Source organism: Phalangium opilio, unplaced genomic scaffold, assembly GCF_054372755.1.
Source record: "Phalangium opilio isolate 3A_F unplaced genomic scaffold, DU_Popi_V2 ptg001170l_1, whole genome shotgun sequence".
In the NCBI taxonomy this organism is placed as follows: domain Eukaryota; kingdom Metazoa; phylum Arthropoda; class Arachnida; order Opiliones; family Phalangiidae; genus Phalangium; species Phalangium opilio.
In genome coordinates this window covers 2,154,800-2,176,130 of record NW_028324255.1, presented here as the reverse complement: position 1 = coordinate 2,176,130, position 21,331 = coordinate 2,154,800, and the positions used below count along the sequence as shown (strand labels likewise).

General features: G+C 36.4%; 2 protein-coding genes across 2 annotated transcripts; both read right to left on the bottom strand.

The window, feature by feature from the left end:
• Positions 1-489: 489 nt before the first annotated feature.
• On the bottom strand, positions 490-19,427 carry LOC149584084 (uncharacterized). The gene is made up of 3 exons (XM_089863441.1): positions 18,854-19,427; positions 1,196-1,573; positions 490-1,132 (listed from the first exon to the last, which is right to left on the bottom strand). Exons 2-3 carry the CDS (start codon positions 1,474-1,476, stop codon positions 982-984), a joined length of 432 nt encoding a protein of 143 aa, XP_089719567.1. The 5' UTR covers positions 1,477-1,573; positions 18,854-19,427; the 3' UTR covers positions 490-981.
• On the bottom strand, positions 3,286-4,749 carry LOC149584085 (uncharacterized). The gene has a single exon (XM_089863319.1). It carries the CDS (start codon positions 4,747-4,749, stop codon positions 3,286-3,288), a length of 1,464 nt encoding a protein of 487 aa, XP_089719445.1.
• Positions 19,428-21,331: the final 1,904 nt, after the last annotated feature.

Genomic DNA, 21,331 nt, shown 5'->3' with positions numbered 1-21,331 from the left:
CACTCAGATGGAGGCATTTTTAAGGCCTTGAATTTTGGAATAGCTGTTGAAAAAGGGAAAGTTGGATTTCCACCAGCCAAACTGTTGCCCAACAGCGACAAATACGCGCCTTATGTACTCCTGGGCGATGATGCGTTTCAACTTTTACCATGTTTCATGAAACCTTATGCCAGAGATAATTTAGAAAACAAAGAAGCTATTTTCAACTACCGACTGAGCAGGGCAAGAAGAACAAGCGAGAACGCTTTTGGAATTCTCGCAGCTAGGTGGAGAGTATTCCAAAAAGCTCTGATGCTAAAACCAGAGAATGTAGATAAAGTTATAAAGGCCACGGTGGCATTACACAATTTTTTATTGTTGGAAGGAGAAAAGGAGGCTGTGGAACAGAAATTGTACTGCCTAACAGATTTTGCAGATAATTTAGATGAAAATGGAAATATTATTGAAGAGAAATGGAAGACATTCTTAAGAGAGAACCCAGCTTTAGCACTTGAAAAGTTAAAACCAACAAATTCCCGGAACTATGGTTTAAAAGCTTTTGATGTACGCGAAACCTTTGCGAACTATTTTATAAGTGAAGAAGGAAGTGTACCCTGGCAATGGAACCTAAAAGGTGTTCAAAATCCGCATTTATAAAAGGTTTAGTTAGTTAACTAAATAAATTATTATTTCAACTTTTCGAACAACAGTGTTTTATATTTCAACTTAGTTCTTATATTTACAAACAATAATACGTTAAGACAATAATACGTTAAGACAAAACTACCCTGGGGGCAATGATTTAAATATTTTAAGGATAAATTCTGGGAGAATATAATGTTTTCAGAATATTTGTCATTTTAAGTGTAAAACATTTTTACATAGAATAGGGAATATAAAATATCACAAATGTTATTGCGAGCGCTCCACTATGATAATATCACATTTTATATTTGTAGTTCATCAAATTGTGAAAGGCTTTCTTGTTTTGTAAACTGTTTTTTAAATCTCATTTTCTCCGTTCATGTGTGACATAATCAAGCGAATAACTTCTTGTTCACATTTCAGCCTCATTGGTTTTTTCATTTGTCGAGTAAGAGCAGCAACATAGTCTCCAAATGCCGCTGAAGCATCATCAGGTTTCTTTAGTTCTCTATATTATTAGAAAAATGTATTCATTTAGTTTTGTTGTATCAAAATAATGTATTTTACTTACTCGTTACACTGCGCCAGGGCTTCTAAAATTGTGGATGGAGCGATAGGGTTTTCTTTTTGCGAGCCTTTTGAAGATTTAAGTTTAGGTCCACTTTCATACAGGAACTTCCTTTTTTGAGGTGCGACAACTGACGCTTTATTAGGTATTTTTTTCTCCGCAATATTGGTTTCTTGTTTTCCTGAAGGCCCGGCCTTCGATTCTATGAAATCGTTTTCATCGTCTGATATTTCTTCCCCACTAGGGCTCACTATTTCTTCTTGTAGTTCATATTGTTTTCCCATAAATGAGCAAGTGAATGTGCCAGCCTCTCTTTTCTTCTCAGATGGTTGTTCTTGGTTTTGCGTTTCAGCTAATTCATAATTGACATTCGATGATGTTCTAAAATAATTTTTTAATTTGTACTCCATAGAGAGAATATGCAGCCAGTATACGGTAATTCAAGATGGCGGCCACTCAAGGGGGAGGAGCCGGGTTTTCCCGATCTCCTCACTTTACCTGTCCATATTTGATTGATTGATTGTATAGGCTTATAACAAAAGGAGGTTTTGTAGGAATAAAGACCACAACATAAAGCGAAAATTATTATTGACAAATTTATTCTAATCGTATTAAAACTAATTGTAATTAACATATATAAGAAACATTAAAAATTAAACAAAAAAACATATATTTGGAAAAAAAAATGTCTGCAGACAAAACCCCCAATTAATTAAAAATACAAAAATTATACAATTATATACAACTTTACAAATTTAAATTTACTTAAGATACCCGTAAGGGGTCGTGGTGTAGTCTGGGAAAACTCTGACTTTGTCGACGACTACTTGATACGTTTTAGTTTGATCAATTGTAATTAAAGTATGATTAGGTAATCGTCGAATTTGGGGACCAATGGGTACTTGCACAGAGTTCATTTCTGGTTTGCCGTTGTTGTTTACACCTAATAGTTTCTTCATAATATCAAAGTTTACGTGGTTTTCTGTTGATGAATTTAAATAGAAACCTTTAACTTTAATTATGTTAGTGATTTTTTCTGTTGCGGGATCATAAATGTTCATGGAATAATTTTTTGCTCCTGCGCTTCCAAACTCACAAATGTAAGCGTCTTTGCCGTATGGCTCTAGCTCATTCTTTAGCTCACCAAGATAATCTCCTGTGGGGAGTATAGGAGCGCCATCTGGCGAGAGGTAGATCAGGCTGTCCGTATCCATATAAAAACATAGGTCTCCCACCATTTCGAGATGTTTTAAAAGGTGAAGTCGTGCCATAGTGGTTGTATAGCACGCTATAACTACATTCGTATGCTTGTGAGCTATCTCGTTTTCTGCAATATCTTCTGATTTGACTAGAATAGTGTTGTCATTTAAGGTCAATAGCGTTTTGACCTCTTTGTCTGGGTTAAGAAGTAGTTCATATAGGGTTTTGGCGTCTTTTATGATGTTTGTTGAGGCGTGTCGGGTGTTTTGTCCAAACTTCCCCCAAAAAGAGTTCAACATGAGTTTACTCAGGCATCTTAAGCCTTCATTCTTTTCAATTTTATCGATGTCTAAATCGATCCCCTCGACTACTTTGTAATTTTTGACGTAGTTTTCTTTGTCTTCCTGAGTGACACATTCGGCAGGGAATCCGCTAGCCAGAGTTTTATATTCGAGGAAGGCGTTTACATAGTCCTTAAAAAGACCGCCTTGTTTAGCATTGGAATCGTATTGGGTTATTTGATATGACCAGGCTTCATACATCCGCGTGATTTTGTACCCTCGTTCTACGGCGTACCTCAACTCATCGGTAACCCAAGTCCCCCTCAGTTCTCTTTGATCAGGTGTGTGTGTGCAGTCACCTTGAAATTGAGTTTTACAACAGGTGTAACAGAGGGGAAAGGTGAGCTTACCGTTTATACGGGCAGGCAGAACAGGATGGATCAGGTTTTGAGCCGGAAGTACGTCACATTTGAGAAGCCCATCGAATGAGAAGATATCGGGGAAATTATCCAAAATAATTTTGGGATGACCAATAGGAATTTTTACCGTTTTGTTGACGAAAGGGTACAAGCTAGTGAAATCCACGTAGTGCATTTTCTCTGTCCCCGTCGTTTAATGGTATAGCTTGTTAGCACAGCAGCGTCCGCCGAAGAAAGCGTCTCGGGGGTTTAATCTTTTGGATGTTTTAACGCGAATATCATTTCGTTTTAAAAAGTCATTAATTTCGGTGTTATTTGTTTTGTCTTGTTGCCATTCACATTCCCATTTGACATTGACTGTATATCCAAGGGCTTCTAGTTTGCTAATTTTCTTCTCGGTTCTCGTGTATCTTGTGTTTAACGTTTCAGTAGGGTCACCGTGTAACATCTTGTTTCTATTGGTGGGGAAGTGTATTTTACATCCATGATAATAGCATCCCATGTATTCGAACACTTCTTTGTTGTTTGAACAATACCCATCTACCTTTAGGGTTTGGATTTTAACCTCTTTACCCCTAAAAGAGGATTGAATGGGGATATTTCTGTCATGCGAAGTCCATTCAAGCCATTCAATGGCGCCTAAAGATTGATTTTCACCAAGTCTGTAATAGTTTGTTGGGATGATGCTAATGGTGTTCGATTTGAGATAATTTTTTCGATACACATAGGAACAAACGCCAGGGAGAGTAACAGAACCGCAATTAAATGGGTCTACGCTGGTAACTTTAAGTAGGAGCGACCGAAAGGTTAAACAACCTAGATAGAGAAGTAGAGTGTCGTTTTCGCAATAATAATAAAGCTCATTTAAAAAAATAAAGCCTTTACCCTTACTGACTTCTGAGGCATGCCATTTCATAAAAGCGTCCAAGTTTTTCCTTGTGAAATACTGGCACCCGTAAGCCTCTGTGGGGGGTAAAGTATTTTCTAACACATAGTTTGTCTCCTCCTGTCTGTCAATATCGAACTCATGTTCGACTACGTTGAAAAGAAAATGGGGAAAGTACCCCTTGGCGGCATTAGGTAACCCAAAAGTGGCGGGGAACTTAGATAAAGCTACAGGGATAAAATTGTACGAGTCGAGGAATAAAAGATTAGAGAGTTTCATCTCTAAAATGCGCGTACCGTTAATTTTCAGAGTTTCGGGGACAAATTTCTCGTCTCGGTTAATTATTTCCCTAACTAATAGCTGGTTGTCATAATTGCTGCCAAAATGCGATAATACAATGACTTTCTTCACGTCGAATAAACTGACTAAGTAGTCTAGGAACGCAGCTATGGGTTTGCCTCCTGAGAAACGTTGTTTGCGAGGTCCAAATTGGTTGCATTTGATACAATTAAAATCTAGGGATTTTTCTTCTATACAATCTTCGCAAACTGAGATGCTGACGCATAAGATGGCTTGATGTTCATACGCCCCCAACTTTTCCTGACATATTTTCGTCTGTATGCATTCCACATCAAAGAAAACATACATTAGTTCTGGTATATTACGACGAGGTTTTTTCGATGGGATAAGTACGGGGTTTTTATCCTTTATCACTTGAATGTAGCATAAATGATCGCTGGGTTGATGTTTTCCACATACTTGACAGTACATCTCCCCACAAGTGTGGTTAGTCTTGCGGTTTCCGAAATCAATTGTTTTAAAACAGTTTTTACAAAGGTAGAGCCTCTCACAAAGAGGTTTTTTGTGTTACCAGTTGGAACCAAGTGACTGTTTTAACAGTCGTCGCCCCAGAATTTTCGCAAGCATGACCCACATGTTTTTTCGCTACCGTGACAAACCGTTGGACGCATACATTTGAAACAAAAGTCATTGCATTTATGAGATTGAATACGCCAGTAGGAGGTAAGACACTTCTCGCAAAAGTACTCGTGACTAAACAATGGTTTTAAATTGGTTATTACATTGTAGTGATTATTTTCGTAAAGTAGAAAGAGTCGCCGTCTGGTGTCTGCAGGGTCATTTTCGCCTAATATTAAAATGGGTACCCTATTTTCGAATTTATAGACAAAGATGGAGTAGGCCGATAAATATAGTTTAAATTTCTGGAACGAATTGGGTGTTCCACATTCGTCTAGGGCGACTCCCGCCTTACGACATAGCTCTAAAGCGGCTGTTTTTAGCATTTTGTTGTGGGGGCCTATTCTGGTTATGGATTTGTAATGGGTTTTGACCTCTTCGTTGTTTTTGTTGTTCATGTAGTCACGATGAGAAATAGCTACACAGAGACTTCGAGCTAGGCACAGATTATCGGTACTTGTAATCCGACGTATCCCACGCCTATCTTTAGAGAAAATATTGAAGGGTTTAAGCTGACGACGATTAGATCGACCGTATCCTTCGGGGATTCTAACTATATGGAAAATAATTTTTACGGGACCTTGAAAAAAATGCTCAATTTCATCGTCATAAAGTAGATCGGCTAGTTGGTCAAAGAGAATAGAGGGATCTACTTGGTCTAGTCTTTTAAAGGATAATTCTAATTCAGGCCTGCAATTTATACCTAGACTCCTCAATGTTATTTGGACATAATCAGTGGGTCGATATTCGTTTAATACGCTATCCGTAATAGTACGTATACTATCTACGGGGTCGTCAGTGATGTTTAGAACTAACTCTCTACCGTACATATTAAATTGGTCATAGAATTTTTCGCTTTGTTCTAAAATCTCGCAATGTGGGACGTCCTGAATAGGTGAAGGTGGGAACCCACCACCCCATTGATCGTAGATATTGGCCTCGGCTTCTTCCGAGTCCACGAGAGACTCCTGTTCACTGGGTAGGTAGTCGGAGAAGTTCAGAGACAGGTACTCAAAAGGGTCGTTTTGTTGACATTCCTGATTCAAAAATTCCGCCATCTCTATATCGTATTGAGGGTTGTTGAAATCGGCGATTAAGGTTTCTTCCTGGTTAGTGGGTAGTAATTCATTCCGGCGTCTTTCGATGCGTTCGGCGTAAGAAATATTTAGAGGTCTAGGAATTAAGTTACTTAGGTGGTCCAATTCGTCTATTGTATCGCAGTCTTCCGGTGTTGTAGGGACGGTTCTCATGTACTCAATGACATCAAGGAATGTCTGAATTATATTTAAACCCCGTTCGTAATAAAAGTGGGTAAACTTGAGGGTACATTAGCAGGGTCGATGTTTAAATAGGCACATAGGAAAAAATAAAACTTGTATAATGAAGTTAGGGTCCAAGGCCTATTTACAGCTAATTCATCCAAATTCCAGCGAAGTGATTCGGGATCCATCTTGATGTTACGAGATCTAAAGTTCGAATTCGATATTCTGTTTTTTTCTCGCGTTATTTTATACTAAATTTCCCTAGGCTTATTAATAGGGGGGTTAAAGGGGTGGAGGGTTACCTAAGCTTCTAATGACCAATGGTACGTTGACCTTCCGGACGTGTTTAAACACGTCTAATATTGTTTGTCGAGCAACAATAGGTGATATAAGATTGACAGCCGAGTGATTTTAAAAGGTGTCAGATGGTAACAAAAGAGATGAGCCATCAATAGATTTGGTAATTCAACAAAAGGATTGTAACAAAAGAGATGATGCGTCATTCCATTAGCGGGGTTTTTACGGCATTACGTGAAGATGTATTGTTAAGAAAGTATTTGTACAATCAATCAAATATTGACAGGTTAGGGTTGTATCTAATACTAGATAAATAGGTCAAGTTTACTATTGTATAATTTATTTACTCGTAAGTTGTTACGAACTCAAGTACACACCCTTATAAACCCGTGCTTAAACACGTCTAATATTGTTAGTCAGTCAACAATAGGTGACCTAAGATTGAAATCCAGGTGGTAGATGGTAACAAAAGGATGAATCGTCAATACATTTTTTAACTCAACAAAAGGATTGTAACAAAAGAGATGATGCGTCATTTCTTGGGTTTTTACGACATTACATGAAGATGTAAGAAAAGTATTTCTTCAATCAAATATTGACAGGTCTATTTAAGGATAAATAGGTCAAGTTTACCATATTATAACTTATTTACTCGTAAGTTGTTATGGAGTCAAGTACACAAAGGATGTCGAGAATTCGTCAGATCTTGGAGATTAATCCCCAAAAACTACTTATTGTATTATTGATTTTATTGATTTTGGGGGTACTGGAATTCCTTAATCTGTGGTTTCAGAACTTTGACATAAAAATACGCCTACAGTCTAACAATGGAACAGTCAAGGACAATAGATATTTCGCAATAGCTACGTAAGAAATTTGGTATAAAAACCCCCTGACCCAATAGAGTAGAGTATCATTATTCGAGAAGATCTTAAACCTGCAAGATGGAAAATCAAGAAGCTCCCAAAAGGAAGATATGTGTAACTAACGAACGTAATATTAACGGGAGATTCCATATATCTAAAGTGTTGTTCTTAACAACTGGATTCGTGAACGGAACATGGATCCTGAGGTTCGTCTATGCCGGAAACAATCGGTAAAAAGCTTCGCCATTTCTACGGAAACCTGGGAAAAGCTGATGCCGCGCTTACCCGTTTTAGCAGGTTGGACCGCTGCCCATGAAGCCAACAATTTTGAAATAGTGTTAAACGACACCCCCAATGAAAAGACAACAGTTGTGGCATACCATAACACATGCCATATTAAAGACTTAATAAAGGAGGACTCTATTGTTTTGAACAGTATGGAAACAGCAGCCCTGAATCGCGTTTCGGGCGCTGTAAAGGAACATCTTATTAAGATAAGTAACCATGAAATTGTGTTTACACACATGGCCGATATCATTATAGAGTTTTATAATGATATTTATGATAATTTATACGGGGACCCCGATCGTATATCTTGCTTAGATGACCAACCCGAGAAATTCGACGCAGTGGTGGGGTACTTCACCAACTTTGTGACATCCTACCAGGTTGTAACGAAATTCAACAACGTGCTTCAAGAAGAAAATCTTGAAAGTTCATTTTACAATTATAATTTATTTTCTGTAATCTCGGGTCAAATAACTTATTTAAAAAATAGAAAGCATATGTTAAGTCATTTTTAATTTTATTTGTATTTAATTTTATAAATTTTGAGTTTACAATAAATTGAATCGAACTAAAAACTGTTCCATTTTAACTAATACTAAGCATATCTTTTTTTCTTTTACTATTTGGGGAAATCCTATAAAAAATAAATATTTTTTTATAGGATAGGGGGGGTGGCGCGCGAGCCGGTGTGGGGGATGGCAACAACGCGTTCCCCCGTTTCGCGAACCGCGCGCGCGACCGCGTGTTAATTATAAGCGTTTAAATATGAATTTTTAATTTTCTCTCCGATAAGCGTTATCTTATCAGTATGTTATATCGTGAAACGGGTTTCGCTGGAATTTATTTCATTGGATTATTTTCGCTACTGTTTTTGTCGTGTAGTGCTTCTTTTGAATTACAGTTATACGATCGCGTCTCGTCTCTTTTTGCTGGTTGCTTTTTGCCGTCGAGTTTTTTATTTAGCTTAACTCTCAATGGACGGTATTTTATCAAAAGAAAGTCTCCGGCGGTTAAGCAGGGTTATGACTTTTGCGGTAAGCTTTTTTCCGTCTCCGTGCTGTTACTCTCTGGTGATGTTGAGTTGAATCCCGGGCCTTTGCCTAAAAGACAATGCAAAGCTTGCCAAAAACTGATTCGTAAGAATCAAAAACGTTTTCGCTGCTGTGTCTGTGTGTTTGAATTTCACGCGAAGTGTGTATACCCTAATGTCTTAAAGAAATCTTTTCATCTACAAGACTCATCTTTCGTGTGTCTTAGTTGCGGACTACCACCTTTTAGCGACTCATTCTTTACGGAAAATAGTGTTTCTTGTAAGCCAAGAAAGGTTGCGGACCACACAGTGGGAAAAAAGTTATCCCGGTCACTAGTTTCGTTTCATGTGGCGAACGTGCGTAGTTTAAAAAATAAATCTCTCGACTTTTCGGTTTTTGTGGAGCAGAATTTACCGGACGTTATCGGTCTTACGGAGACCTGGCTTAATCGTGACGTGTCTAGTACAGAGTTTTTTAATGACGATTATGTCGTTTTTAGAAATGACAGAGAATCTATAAGGGGTGGTGGTGTTCTTTTGGCAATTAATCAAAATCTCTCGCCTGTAGAAACCGTAATCAATACTGAACTTTTTAAAACTGCCTTAGGGAAAAGTCTTGAGATTGTCTTTTCTTCTGCTAAATGTGAATCTCGAACAATTCTTTTTGGGTGCGTTTATGTTCCGCCACCGGTCACTCAAGACTATATAATGAGCTTATGCTCTCTACTTAACGCTATAACTGATATTATCAACGGTCATGATATTTTTATTTTGTTTGGTGATTTTAACATGGCATGTTTGGGTTTAACTAGACCTGTCCCGGACAGTCTTCCTGCTATGGATTTTTTCGAATGTATTTCTAATCTTGGACTTACTCAAATTGTATCCGATGTAACTCGAAACGGCAAAATCCTCGACTTGGTTTACATTAATGAGCGCCGATTTATCAATGATATTCAGGTAGTTGATAATCTTCCCGGTTGTGATCACCATGCGATTAGCGGTAGAATTTCCTGTGAGTACGTAAAGGCTATGCGTGCTCCTATGCGTGTTTTGCAGTGGAAGCAAGCGGATGCAACTTCTTTAAATGGGCTAATTAACCATGCACCTTGGCATCTTGCCTTTGGTGGAAATATTAATGAAAGTTGGGATTTTTGGTCGGATTTATTTTGGTCTTGTGTGGAAGACGCTATTCCCTCAAAGATGGTTTATTCAAGAAGGTCTAGGCAGCCTTGGATTTCTGGAGACATTGTTCACCTCGCCAATCTCAAGCGAACTTTGTTCAAAATATACAGATCAAAACCAACTAGTGTCAATAGATACAAATATAGAAGAGTTTGTAACAGGATTAAAGCTAAAACTCGTTCGAATTACAAAGATTATGTTAATGGCTTGTCCTCTCAGCTCAAAACGGAACCTAAAACATTTTGGAAATTCGTTGCACAAAAAACTAAAATCCCAATTCCTAACTTTATGAATATTGATAATACGCCTATCACTGACGCGCAAACGATTGCGTCAATGTTCAATTCTTTTTTTCAGTCTTGTTTTACTAAGTCCAGTTCTTTTTTAACGGACAATGAGTTTAACAACACTGCTGATGCTGACTTTATCTTTACTCCCAGTTTGGTGGCTGCGGCTATTGCGCGCCTTAAGTCTAGCTCTTCAGCTGGTCCTGATGGCGTGTCCTCTAAATTAATTAAGTTGTGTGCTACGAGTATTGCAGAACCTTTGTCAGATTTTTTCAACTACTCTTATAGATTGGGTAAACTCCCTTTAGCCTGGAAAAGAGTTAATGTGGTTCCCCTTTTTAAAGGTAGCTCCCTCAGTAGGTCCGAGCTGGCCTCTTATAGGCCAATCTCTCTCTCATCGGTATTTTGTAAGGTAATGGAGTCAATAATAAGTGATCAAATTGGAAGTTATTGCTCTGAAAATGAGATCCTTCCGCAACGTCAATTTGGGTTCCGCAAGGGGTTCAGTTGCTCAACGCAACTAGTTCAAGCCTTTCACTCTTGGGCCTCTATCTTAGACAAAAGAAACCCGCCCGACGTACATGTGGTCATTTTCGATTGGAAAAAAGCCTTTGATTCGGTACCTCATGATAGACTGGTGATGAAACTTAAAGTCTTGGGAATTAAGGGGAATACTTTACGTTGGGTAGCTGATTTTCTTAGGGAAAGGACACAGCGTGTAGTTTATCAGGGTAAATCCTCCTGTTTTCTTCCTGTTACCTCTGGAGTCCCTCAGGGTTCAATACTTGGTCCGCTACTTTTTAACCTATATGCACATGACTTACCACATAATATATCCCCGCATAGCACTCTTTGGCAGTACGCGGACGATTCTTTTTTATCTCGTGCGGTTACTTGCCAACAGGATTCCCTTAATTTACAAAGGGACATTGATGCAATCGTTGATTGGGGCACGGTTAATCTTTTGAACTTGAATATTAAAAAATGCTCCTATATTATTTTCACTAGAAGGAGACAAGTAATTAATTTTGACTATAGGATAAGTGACACTGTCTTGCCTCGTGTTTTTAATTGTAAATTACTAGGTATTATTTTTACGAGTGACCTTAAATGGGCGAATCATGTTTTTTACATAACTGCGAAAGCCCGTCGTATTTCGGGTATGATACGCAGAATTTTTGGCCGTTCCAAGGCTAGTTTGATTTCATTTAACGCTCTTGTTATACCTTTACTGCAATACGGGGTCGAGGTATGGTCACCCTATTTGGTGAAAGATAAAAATTCGGTGGAGAGAGTATTGCGGCATTTTACTTCATTTTTTGTTGGACAGCCTTGTATAAACTTGCCTGTTAATAGTTTAAATAACAGAATGGATTATTGTACGCGTCTTAAACATTTGAACATTTTACCTATGTATCTTTTACAACAAAAAGCCTGTCTCACATTTTTATTTAGAATCATTAATGGTTTTTATTATCTACCTTTATTAGACTATGTTAAAATCAATGAACGGCATGAAATTTTAACCTTTTATATCCCCAAATGTAGATGTGACGCGTTTTTATATTCATTTTTTAGTCGCACTATAAGACAATGGAATGTACTTCCTGCTAAAATAAGATGTTGTACGTCGGTGTATACTTTTAAAAATGACCTCAGTATACACCTTAAAGCGCAGCCATATCAGGTCTAATGCACTTTTTTTATGTTAAATTAAATTATTATTCTTTTTTTTGTGTGTGTACTGGTAACTAGTGAGAAAATGGGACTTGTCCTTTACCTAGTTGCCATCAGTAAAATGTATTTTTTTTTTTTACTGAAAAATAAAAATTATTAATTATTATTATTATCTATTATAATTTAGTTTCATTCAAGTATTGAATATGATACCATTCACAACACCTGGAAACTTAATTATTTTTGGTCCTTCGGGATCAGGTAAAACAGTTTTATGTAAAAGAATAATAGAAAATAAGGATAAAATGTTTCAACCTAAAGTTGATTTAGTTGTTTGGCATTATAGTATATATCAGAATGGTTACGATGAATTGAAAGAAATGGGTGTAATTATGCGTCAAGGTTTACCCGACGTTACTATATACGATGGTACTCAAACAACATTAATCGTATTAGATGATCTCATGTTAGAAAATAAAAATAATATTTTATCCGAAATATTTACTAAACAATCACATCATAGGAAATTATTCGTAATTACCCTTTTACAAAATATATTGAAAAAAACTTGAGAACAGCTTCCTTAAACGCTCATTACATGATTCTTATGAAAACCGTAAGAGATCTTATGCAATTAGTGGCCCTTTCTAAACAATTGGCACCCAACAACTCTAAATTTATAGTAGAATGTTATTTGGACGCGACAGAAAAACCACACGGGTATTTACTTTGTGATTTAACCCAACAATGTCATTCCGATTTAAGGTTTAGAACAAATATTTTACCGGGAGAACAAATCGTCATCTATACTCCCAAAAAGAAAACTATATAATTAAATAACATTTCCTAAATTCAATCATTCTTTACGATGTCACCATCGAGAAATGTCAAGAAAACATCGTTGAATAAAAAGAAAAAAAGTTTAGCCGCTAAAAATATCAATTTAATAGCCGTTTTGGGGCAATTAAAAAAACCGCAAAGATTAGCTATTCTTAAAAATTCTAATAGAGAAATTATTGATTCAATTAGCGAGTGTTGTCATAACGCTTTACAAGGCGCCATCAATTTGAAACCAGACGTTTATAATAAACTGTGTAAGCATAAGAAACATATTCGTAAAATTGCTTGCAAAAATACTCATTGGAAAGACAAAAGAGCTATTTTATCTAAACAAACCGGAAGTGGTTTTTTTAGCGTCCTTTTTCCAGTAATTTCGAGCCTTTAGGCGGATTATTTGCAAAATGAATAAACAGTTAGTTTACGCTAATAAAATGACCTTAGTGCCTTTGGAACAACAGCAACAACAACACGAACAAAGTCCTAACCCACCACCCCGTCAATTAATAGCAACAAACAATGATATTTCAAAAAACAATGCAGTGTTATCAGAGTTGGATAAAGAGATGAACCTAATTATCTCAAATCCCACTTTAGATGAAAGAACCAAATGGGGTTTTTACGAGGAAGCCTTGAAAAGGTACCAGAACATCTTGAAACCCCGCCCATCGAATAAAAACGACAAATGGATTAATATGTTTCCACTGAAATATAGGGGAGCTGCGAGAAAAATATTCGATCATTTGGCAGATAACGCCCATAGTATACGTTGAGACGACACGGGGCTCTTTTTGTAAATAACTTTAAGATCCCAGATTCCGATATAGTGCAACTAGTATATTTTACTATACATCCTACATTGTTCAATAACAAAGGCGTACCCCCGTCACTCATTGCCATTCCCCCTATGGGATGGACGGAATTCCAACCCTTTGTCCAAAACTTTATCGTCCCGCCACCAGTTAAACCGTCGCCACCAGTAGCACCTGTGTATATAAAGACGTCACCCCGCTCTGTACCTCAGAAGAATAAACTTCGACCACGAACTTATTTAAAAGCGAAGAAAAGATTAACCTTTGACAATAAAACGAGCCCTTTAATTTTGAAGAAACAACCTTATAATAAGACGTTATGGGAGGTCTATCGCGGCTCCAAAAAGAGGAAACCTTAAAGAACACTTATCTCAATAGTAAACACCAAGCCTCCTTCACTGGATTAAACCCTTTGTACCAAGCAGTCCGAGATCTTGACATTTCGAGAAACGAAGTTAAATCTTTTCTAGAATCTACGGATGTATACACATTACATAAAACTGCTATAAATAAATTCAAAAGACGTAAAATCCCCGTCTTTAATATCTCGGATAGGGTCGAAGTAGATCTTGCTGATTTGGGGTCAATCGCCAAATACAACGATGACTATAGATACCTTATGGTAGGAATTGACTGCTTTTCCCGAAAAGCTTTTGTAGTACCCATGAAAAGAAAACACGCTGCCGAGGCTACGAAAGCTCTCGAAATAATCATCGAACAAAGCAAACCTAAAGCCATCTGGTCCGATTTAGGTAAAGAATTTATTAATTCACGTACGCAAAAACTTCTTAAGAAAAATAAAATCAAATACGGTTCTATGACGTCAGAAAAATTCCACTGTCCTTTTGTAGAAAGATTAATTAAAACTTTAAAACATCGAATATTCAAAATGTTGACTCATTTCAATTCTCATAGATATATCGATCATTTGCCAGACATAGTTAAAGGCTACAATGACTCTTATCACTCCGTAATAAAAATGGCACCCGATAATGTTTCCCCATCTAACGTTCTGGAAGTCTACAAAAACATTTACAAGCCTGAATTGAGTAATAAGCCTACTAAAAAAGATGTCAAATTTCGTGTTGGTGATTTTGTAAGAATAAGTAAGCTTAAACCAGAATTTTCTAAAGGTTATGAACCTAATTTCTCGAAGGAAGTATTTGTCATTTCATCTATTCTGAGTTTCAGAAAACCAGTGTTATATCGTCTGAAAGATTTGGACGACAAGCATATAAGCGGGTTGTTTTACTCTGATCAACTCATTCGAACAGTGGATTCCAAACTGTTTAAGATAGACTCCATACTCAAGAAACGTAAACGTAAAGGGAAATTGGAATATTTTGTATCGTTTATCGGTTTACCTAAATCACAGAACTCTTGGGTAACAGCCAAAAATGTCGAGAAAATCTGAATTCTGTTTAACGCTACCATGGACATCTACCCTAATAACACTATGGGTAGTTACATCACTAAACTACCGGATCCTATTAATTTACAAGGACAATGGGAAATTTCGTTAGTAGAGATAATATATACAAACAGCTTCTACAATGTAATATACAAAACCAATAAGAGAAAAACACCTGAAGATTCATTGGATGAAGGTAACTTTGAAAAACCTAAAAACACCAAGTCATGCGACTTAACATACCAGGTTGAACGAAAAGATGCAAAACTGACCAGATACGAAATCTATCAGCTGCGTAATATACCGGCTGGTCATTACAAATCACTAAACCACGTTGTGGAAACTATCAATACTTCCAAAGTATGCGAAAAAACAGCTTCTTTATTTCATATTAATGAAACGACGGGACATGTAAAACTAAAAACCGATGCTTCTGGTGATACAAAAATTATCTTCAAGACCCACAAATCATTAGCCGACATCTTGGGGTACAAAGACCATCTCAATAAACAAGGTTTGAGCGATAGACCAGCCAGGCTAAACTACCACGTACCATCTCAATTATATATTTATTGCGACCTGGTAGAAGGGGAAATTGTCGGTAACATCCACGCCCCCCTCTTACGCATTATACCCATCGAAGACAAGAAACACGGGGATACCGCGTGCCTTACATTTGTCTCACCCCATTACGTCCCTTTGTCAAAACATTATATTAGCGAGGTTGGCATTTATATAAAGGATCCCATGGGTGAACCGGCTTTATTTCAGTTTGGACTATTGCACTGTAAAGTTCATTTAAGATGCGCAAGTCAAACGCGTTAGATAACAAAAGATGTGTCTACACGGATTATTATACCCAACAAGCGATGTCAGGTGGTGGTGGTCTGAGTTTTTACGTCGGCAAACAAGGACAACACGGCCACGGCCAAAATGGACACGGGATAGGGTCCTTCTTGAAATCTTTCGGAAGATACGTATCACCTTTCTTAATTAAAGGGGCAAAGTTCCTTGGTAAACAGCTTCTGGGCACATCTTCAGAGATTATAAACGATGTCGCCGCTGGAAAGGATCTGAAAACTTCCGCTAAAAGAAGGTTCGCCGAAACGCTGGATGATGTACAACAACAATACGGTAGAGGGGGTGCCAAACAAAACAAAAGACTAGCTAAAAAGAAAAAAATACCAAAGAGAAAGAAATCTATAAAACAAAGCAACACAAACAAATTTAAATCAGATAAACGTAAACTTTCATTCAAAACGGTTCGCGATATTTTGTCTCCCTAAAAAATGACCGAAGCTTGCAGTACTGGTTTCGATATTTTCGCCACCCCTCCCCTTCAAACGGCCATCGAAAATTCCAAATGGGTTCCGTATCAACCTTTGACTTCCTTGAAAGGGGACCAACCTATTGAATTTGAAGTAACATCTAGCGGCAGCGAATACGTGGATACAGCCTTAACAATGCTGGACACCAGAACTAAAATTGTAAATGAAGATGGAACCGCTTTAACAGCCACTGACGAGGTTGGACCCGTAAATAATTTCCAACACAGTCAATTTGAGCGTGTCGATTTGGAGCTGGGTGATTGCGCAACAACACCCGCTGCTAGTAACTAAGCGTACACGGCTTTGCTTTCGGCTCTGACGTCATACGGTCCGGCGGCTAAAGAATCTAATTTGGGGCTTCTTTGTTTTACAAAGATACAAGCGGAAGTATGGATTCGCTTACAGAAAATATGGGTTTTGTTAAACGACAGAAACTCACAGCATTATCAGAGAGGAAGTTGAGATGTATTCCAGCCTTTACGTAGACATGTTTAATATCCCTCGATATCTGATAAACGGCGTTTCTATGAAATTAAAATTACACAGAAGCAAGCCTAATTTTTGTCTTATGGGTAAACTTCCCGCGGCAGGCACTGGTTATAAACCAGTCATCGTGGAAGCCGTATTATACGTCTTAAAGTTGCAATTAGCTCCTAAACTTCTAATTGCTCATGAACAAGCTTTAAGTATTAAACCAGCCCAATATAGTTACACAAGAACGGAAACTAAAATATTTACAATCTCGCCTAATATCTTAAACACATCAATCGGAAACATCTACCTGGGTACCCAGCCCTCAAGGATTACAGTAGCTATTGTAAAGCATACTGCTTACAATGGAACATTGGATAGTAATCCTTTCGACTTTGGACATTGGAATGCCAATCATCTAGCAGCATTCATCAATTCCGAACAATACCCATCCAGAGCCTTAAGACCCAACTACAGTAAAAAGCAATTTGTCCGAAGCTATTACACTTTATTTTCGCGGTCAAACTCCCACTACAATGACAAGGGGAACAATATCTCTATGGATGACTTTGCCTCGGGTTACGCCATTTACTGTTTAGACTTAACACCTGACGGTTACGCGAGTCATTCAGATCATTGGAGTCCCACGAAACAAGGACAATTAAGATTAGAATTGGGATTTGAAAAACCCACACCCACTACTCTTAGTTGTATCGTATTAGCCGAATTCCAGGCTTTGTTACAAATAGATAAAAATAGAAACGTGTCAATCGTTTGTTAAACAAATAATGATCGCCGATCAGATAACACGATTTCTACGATTCACCCCACATTTCCTTGGAGTTTACCAAAGTGATTTATTACCCAAAAAAATTGACAAGTTTCCTTCGTCCATTATAATAAATTTAGACAATCACTATAAAGACGGGTCCCACTGGGTCCTTGGCTTTAGGGAACTTTCTCCCCTCGATTAAAGAATTCGTTAAAAGAAATTCAAGAAAATGGTCCTTTAACAAAAGAAGACTTCAAACCTTGTTAAGTTCGACATGCGGACTATATTGTATTATGTATATAATACAAAGAACAAAAAGAAAGAGCCACAAATCATTCATGAACCAGTTTGGACGAGATTGCTTGAAAAATAACGTCATTGTTACAAACATGTTGAAGCGCGCCCGTAAAGATTAACTTACTCCTTTTGTTAGAAAATACTCTTTGTAATCTCTTTTGTATTTTTAAAAAATAAATGTGTCACCCTTTTTTAATACTGTTTTCTTTTATTTCGTGTATTAAGGAACGGGGGAAGGTAAAAAAGGGGGGTAGTAAATTTAGGGGGATATAACTCAGATAATGCTATCATCATATTCATTCAGCATCATGAACTCCGAGCTGCAAAGATATCACTCTTTTTACTCCTGGCCACAAGATGAAAACTATAAAAAAGCTTTAAGCAGAGCAGGTTTTTATTCGTTACATACCGATGATCTAGTACAATGTTTCGAATGCAACGGAATTTTGCTAGCCTGGAAACCGACCGATAATCCTTACGAAGAACATTTAAAACATTTCCCTAAATGTAATTTTATCAGAGGTGGGCCTAGTAAAAACATACCCTTTACCATTGATGAAACAGAGACGTACACCAAAAATATAAAAGTCAAGACTGAGGAAAATCCACCGGAAAAACCTCAAGAAAACCCGGAAGAACTTTATCACACCTTTAAAGTCAAAACTAAAGATCTCGAAAGATTAGTTTTGGAACTCTACGTTAGAAAACAACTTAACGCGTTGTATATCAAAGAAAAACTTAATGACTTACGTAAGATCTAAAAATAATATTAAAATTTATCTCTTCCTTACGAAGATAGAAGGAATTATTTTAGAATAAATCAAATGCATTTTAAAATGAAAATTGAAAAAATATCTTTAATGTTAGAACCTATACTTTAAAGAAAATAAATAGTTTTTTACTTTATATTATGGTCTTCATTCCTACAAAACCATCTTTTGTTATAAGCCTATACAATCAATCAATCAAATATTGACAGGTAAAGTGAGGAGATCGGGAAAACCCGGCTCCTCCCCCTTGAGTGGCCGCATATTCTCTCTCCATGTCAGACTATTATTAAATCTCCACTACACTCACTCTCTTCTAGCTAAAACATCTTTTAAAAATAAAATGGACTTAAAGTATGGCCATTCCACTGCGCCAAACGTCTTTACTTAATCAAGTTCTTGGCCACTTTTTGAATTAATAATAATGTTGTTATGTTTACGAAATTGTTCGTAAATAGTCTTCCATTTTGCCACACACTGTTGCTCTAGAAACGACCATCAGTCATAAGAAAATAAAGAGTGCATGAATAAGTGTGAGTACACGGTGTACAACGTTAATTAACTAGCAAAAACAAACAGCGATTCACTAAAAATAGATAGATTTCGAGCTTTTGACTTAGTACATAGTTTTTGCATTGGATAAAGTGTATTTAATTTTAAGACTGAGCTGGTACTTACTGGTCTGTTTCATTTCTTTGGCTGCCTCTTTCCATGCAACTTGTTTATGATCCCTGTTCCGGTAAGCCTCGGACCTTCTGTCCCACAACGCTGGTCTTTCAAACACAACTTGTATTAATTTTTCTCTTTCTTCCATTGCTTCTTTTTTCTTAATTTCCAGTTCTAGTTTTAATTTTTCTCGTATTTCCTTCAGTTCGTTTTTAGACGTCATTTTCTTTTCGAAAAAAAGTCCTAAACCGGTAGCAAAACTGAACCGTACGCGCCGAAACACTAGCTGCCTTTAACGTAAAAAAAATTGCAGACGATAGCCGTAACCATGGATACTGTATACAGTAATCTAATTGGTGAATCTAGATTGACGTCACTTCAAACTGTTTGAGCGGCAAAAGCTTAAAGAAAATGAGAAGCAAATATCAAACTCATTTAGATATCTGCTTCTCGAAGGTTTAAAGCCTGAAAAGACGAAAAGCTTAATTTGAAGCTTGTTTGAAAACACTAAGATTTTTTACTTCGGCTTTCGGCTTCTAATTTTGAAGAAAAAGCTTAATTTTTGTTCAAAAAAAATCTTGATTGAAAACGGGCCTTAACTTATAGAAAGCCAAAAAATAGCCTTGCCTTGCCTTAAAAATTATTATTAAATTTTATATAAATGCATGTATCTGATTATATATAAAGGCACGAATCTGATTATATATAAAAGCATGTATCTGATTATATATAAAAGCATGTATCTGATTATATATAAAAGCATGTATCTGATTATATATAAAAGCACGCATCTGATTATATATAAAAGCATGTATCTGATTACATATGAAAGCATGTATCTGATTATATATAAAATCATGTATCCGATTATATATAAAAGCATGTATCCGGTTATATATAAAAGCATGTATCCGGTTATATATAAAAGCATGTATCCGATTATATATAAAAGCATGTATCCGATCATATATAAAAGCATGTATCTGATCATATATAAAAGCATGTTTTTGATTATATATAAAAGCATGTTTTTGATTATATATAAAAGAATGCATCTCACTATTACAATTTATATAATAACAATATTTCCAAATAATAAATACTTTAATTCTCGTAGTCAAAACACATGTCTCTGATTATTAAATGTTAATTACTACTTGAGAAAATATTTTATTGATTACATTATTCATATCTATGTCTAAACAAGTGCAGATATCTATATAGAGATAAGGAGTTGTTAATTTCCGTTTTATTTTCATTCATTTTCATAACGTTTTTTAACCAATTTTCTATACTTCTTTGAATTAGAAAGAATATATAATGAGCAAGGTTAGCAAGTTTTAAACAAATTGTTTCAAACTTTGGTTTAAAATTTGTTTTAAACAGCCATTAAAAACAATAATTTGTTTAAAACCTTTGAAAAAAGTTTAAAACTTGTTTTTTATGGAGAGAAATTTTAACTCTTTTTCATTTGAAAATGAGCGAAGAGAATGAATAACATAAATAATAAGCGATCCTATATTCTCCGAGGTTATTACAAAGATGATGGTGGACCATTTAATATTTCAACTAGAATATTAAGTTTCGAAAATCAAATTGTCACTTTCAACAAGATAATTTTCAAAGTTACGCGGTCATAATGCGTAGCGCTTCATTTTTTTCAACATTAAGTTTCATAAAATTCCTCCTTCATGTACGTTATCGCTTTAATGACGAAAATGGTTATTAAACGACTGACATTGCCGTCGCTAAAACTACTACTACACTGGCTACTACAAGTGCGGATAGATATTCTATAGAGATAAGGAGTCGTTAATTTTCATTAATTTTCATAACGCTTTTTAACCAATTTTCTATATTTCTTTAAGTTAGAAAGAATATACAATGAGCAGGGTTGGCAAGTTTTAAACAAATTGTTCTAAACAGCCATTAAAAACACCAATTTGTGTTTTTTATGGAGAGAAATTTCGAATATTTTAACTCTTTTTATTTGAAAATGAGCGAAGAGAATAAATAACAGAAATAATAAGCTTCAGTCAAAACCTTCCAACAATTCGACTGTTACATATGTGTGTTTAATTGTATGGAAACCCTACCAGTTGATTTATCCGTTACTAATCTG

Bases quoted from the DNA above. Each gene is read 5' to 3' on its own strand.
- LOC149584084 (XM_089863441.1), bottom strand. From the start codon at position 1,476: ATGGGAAAACAATATGAACTACAAGAAGAAATAGTGAGCCCTAGTGGG. The intron at 1,133-1,195 runs GTAAGTAAAATA...CTAATAATATAG, and splicing joins GCCCTGGCGCAGTGTAACGA to AGAACTAAAGAAACCTGATG.
- LOC149584085 (XM_089863319.1), bottom strand. From the start codon at position 4,749: ATGTACTGTCAAGTATGTGGAAAACATCAACCCAGCGATCATTTATGC.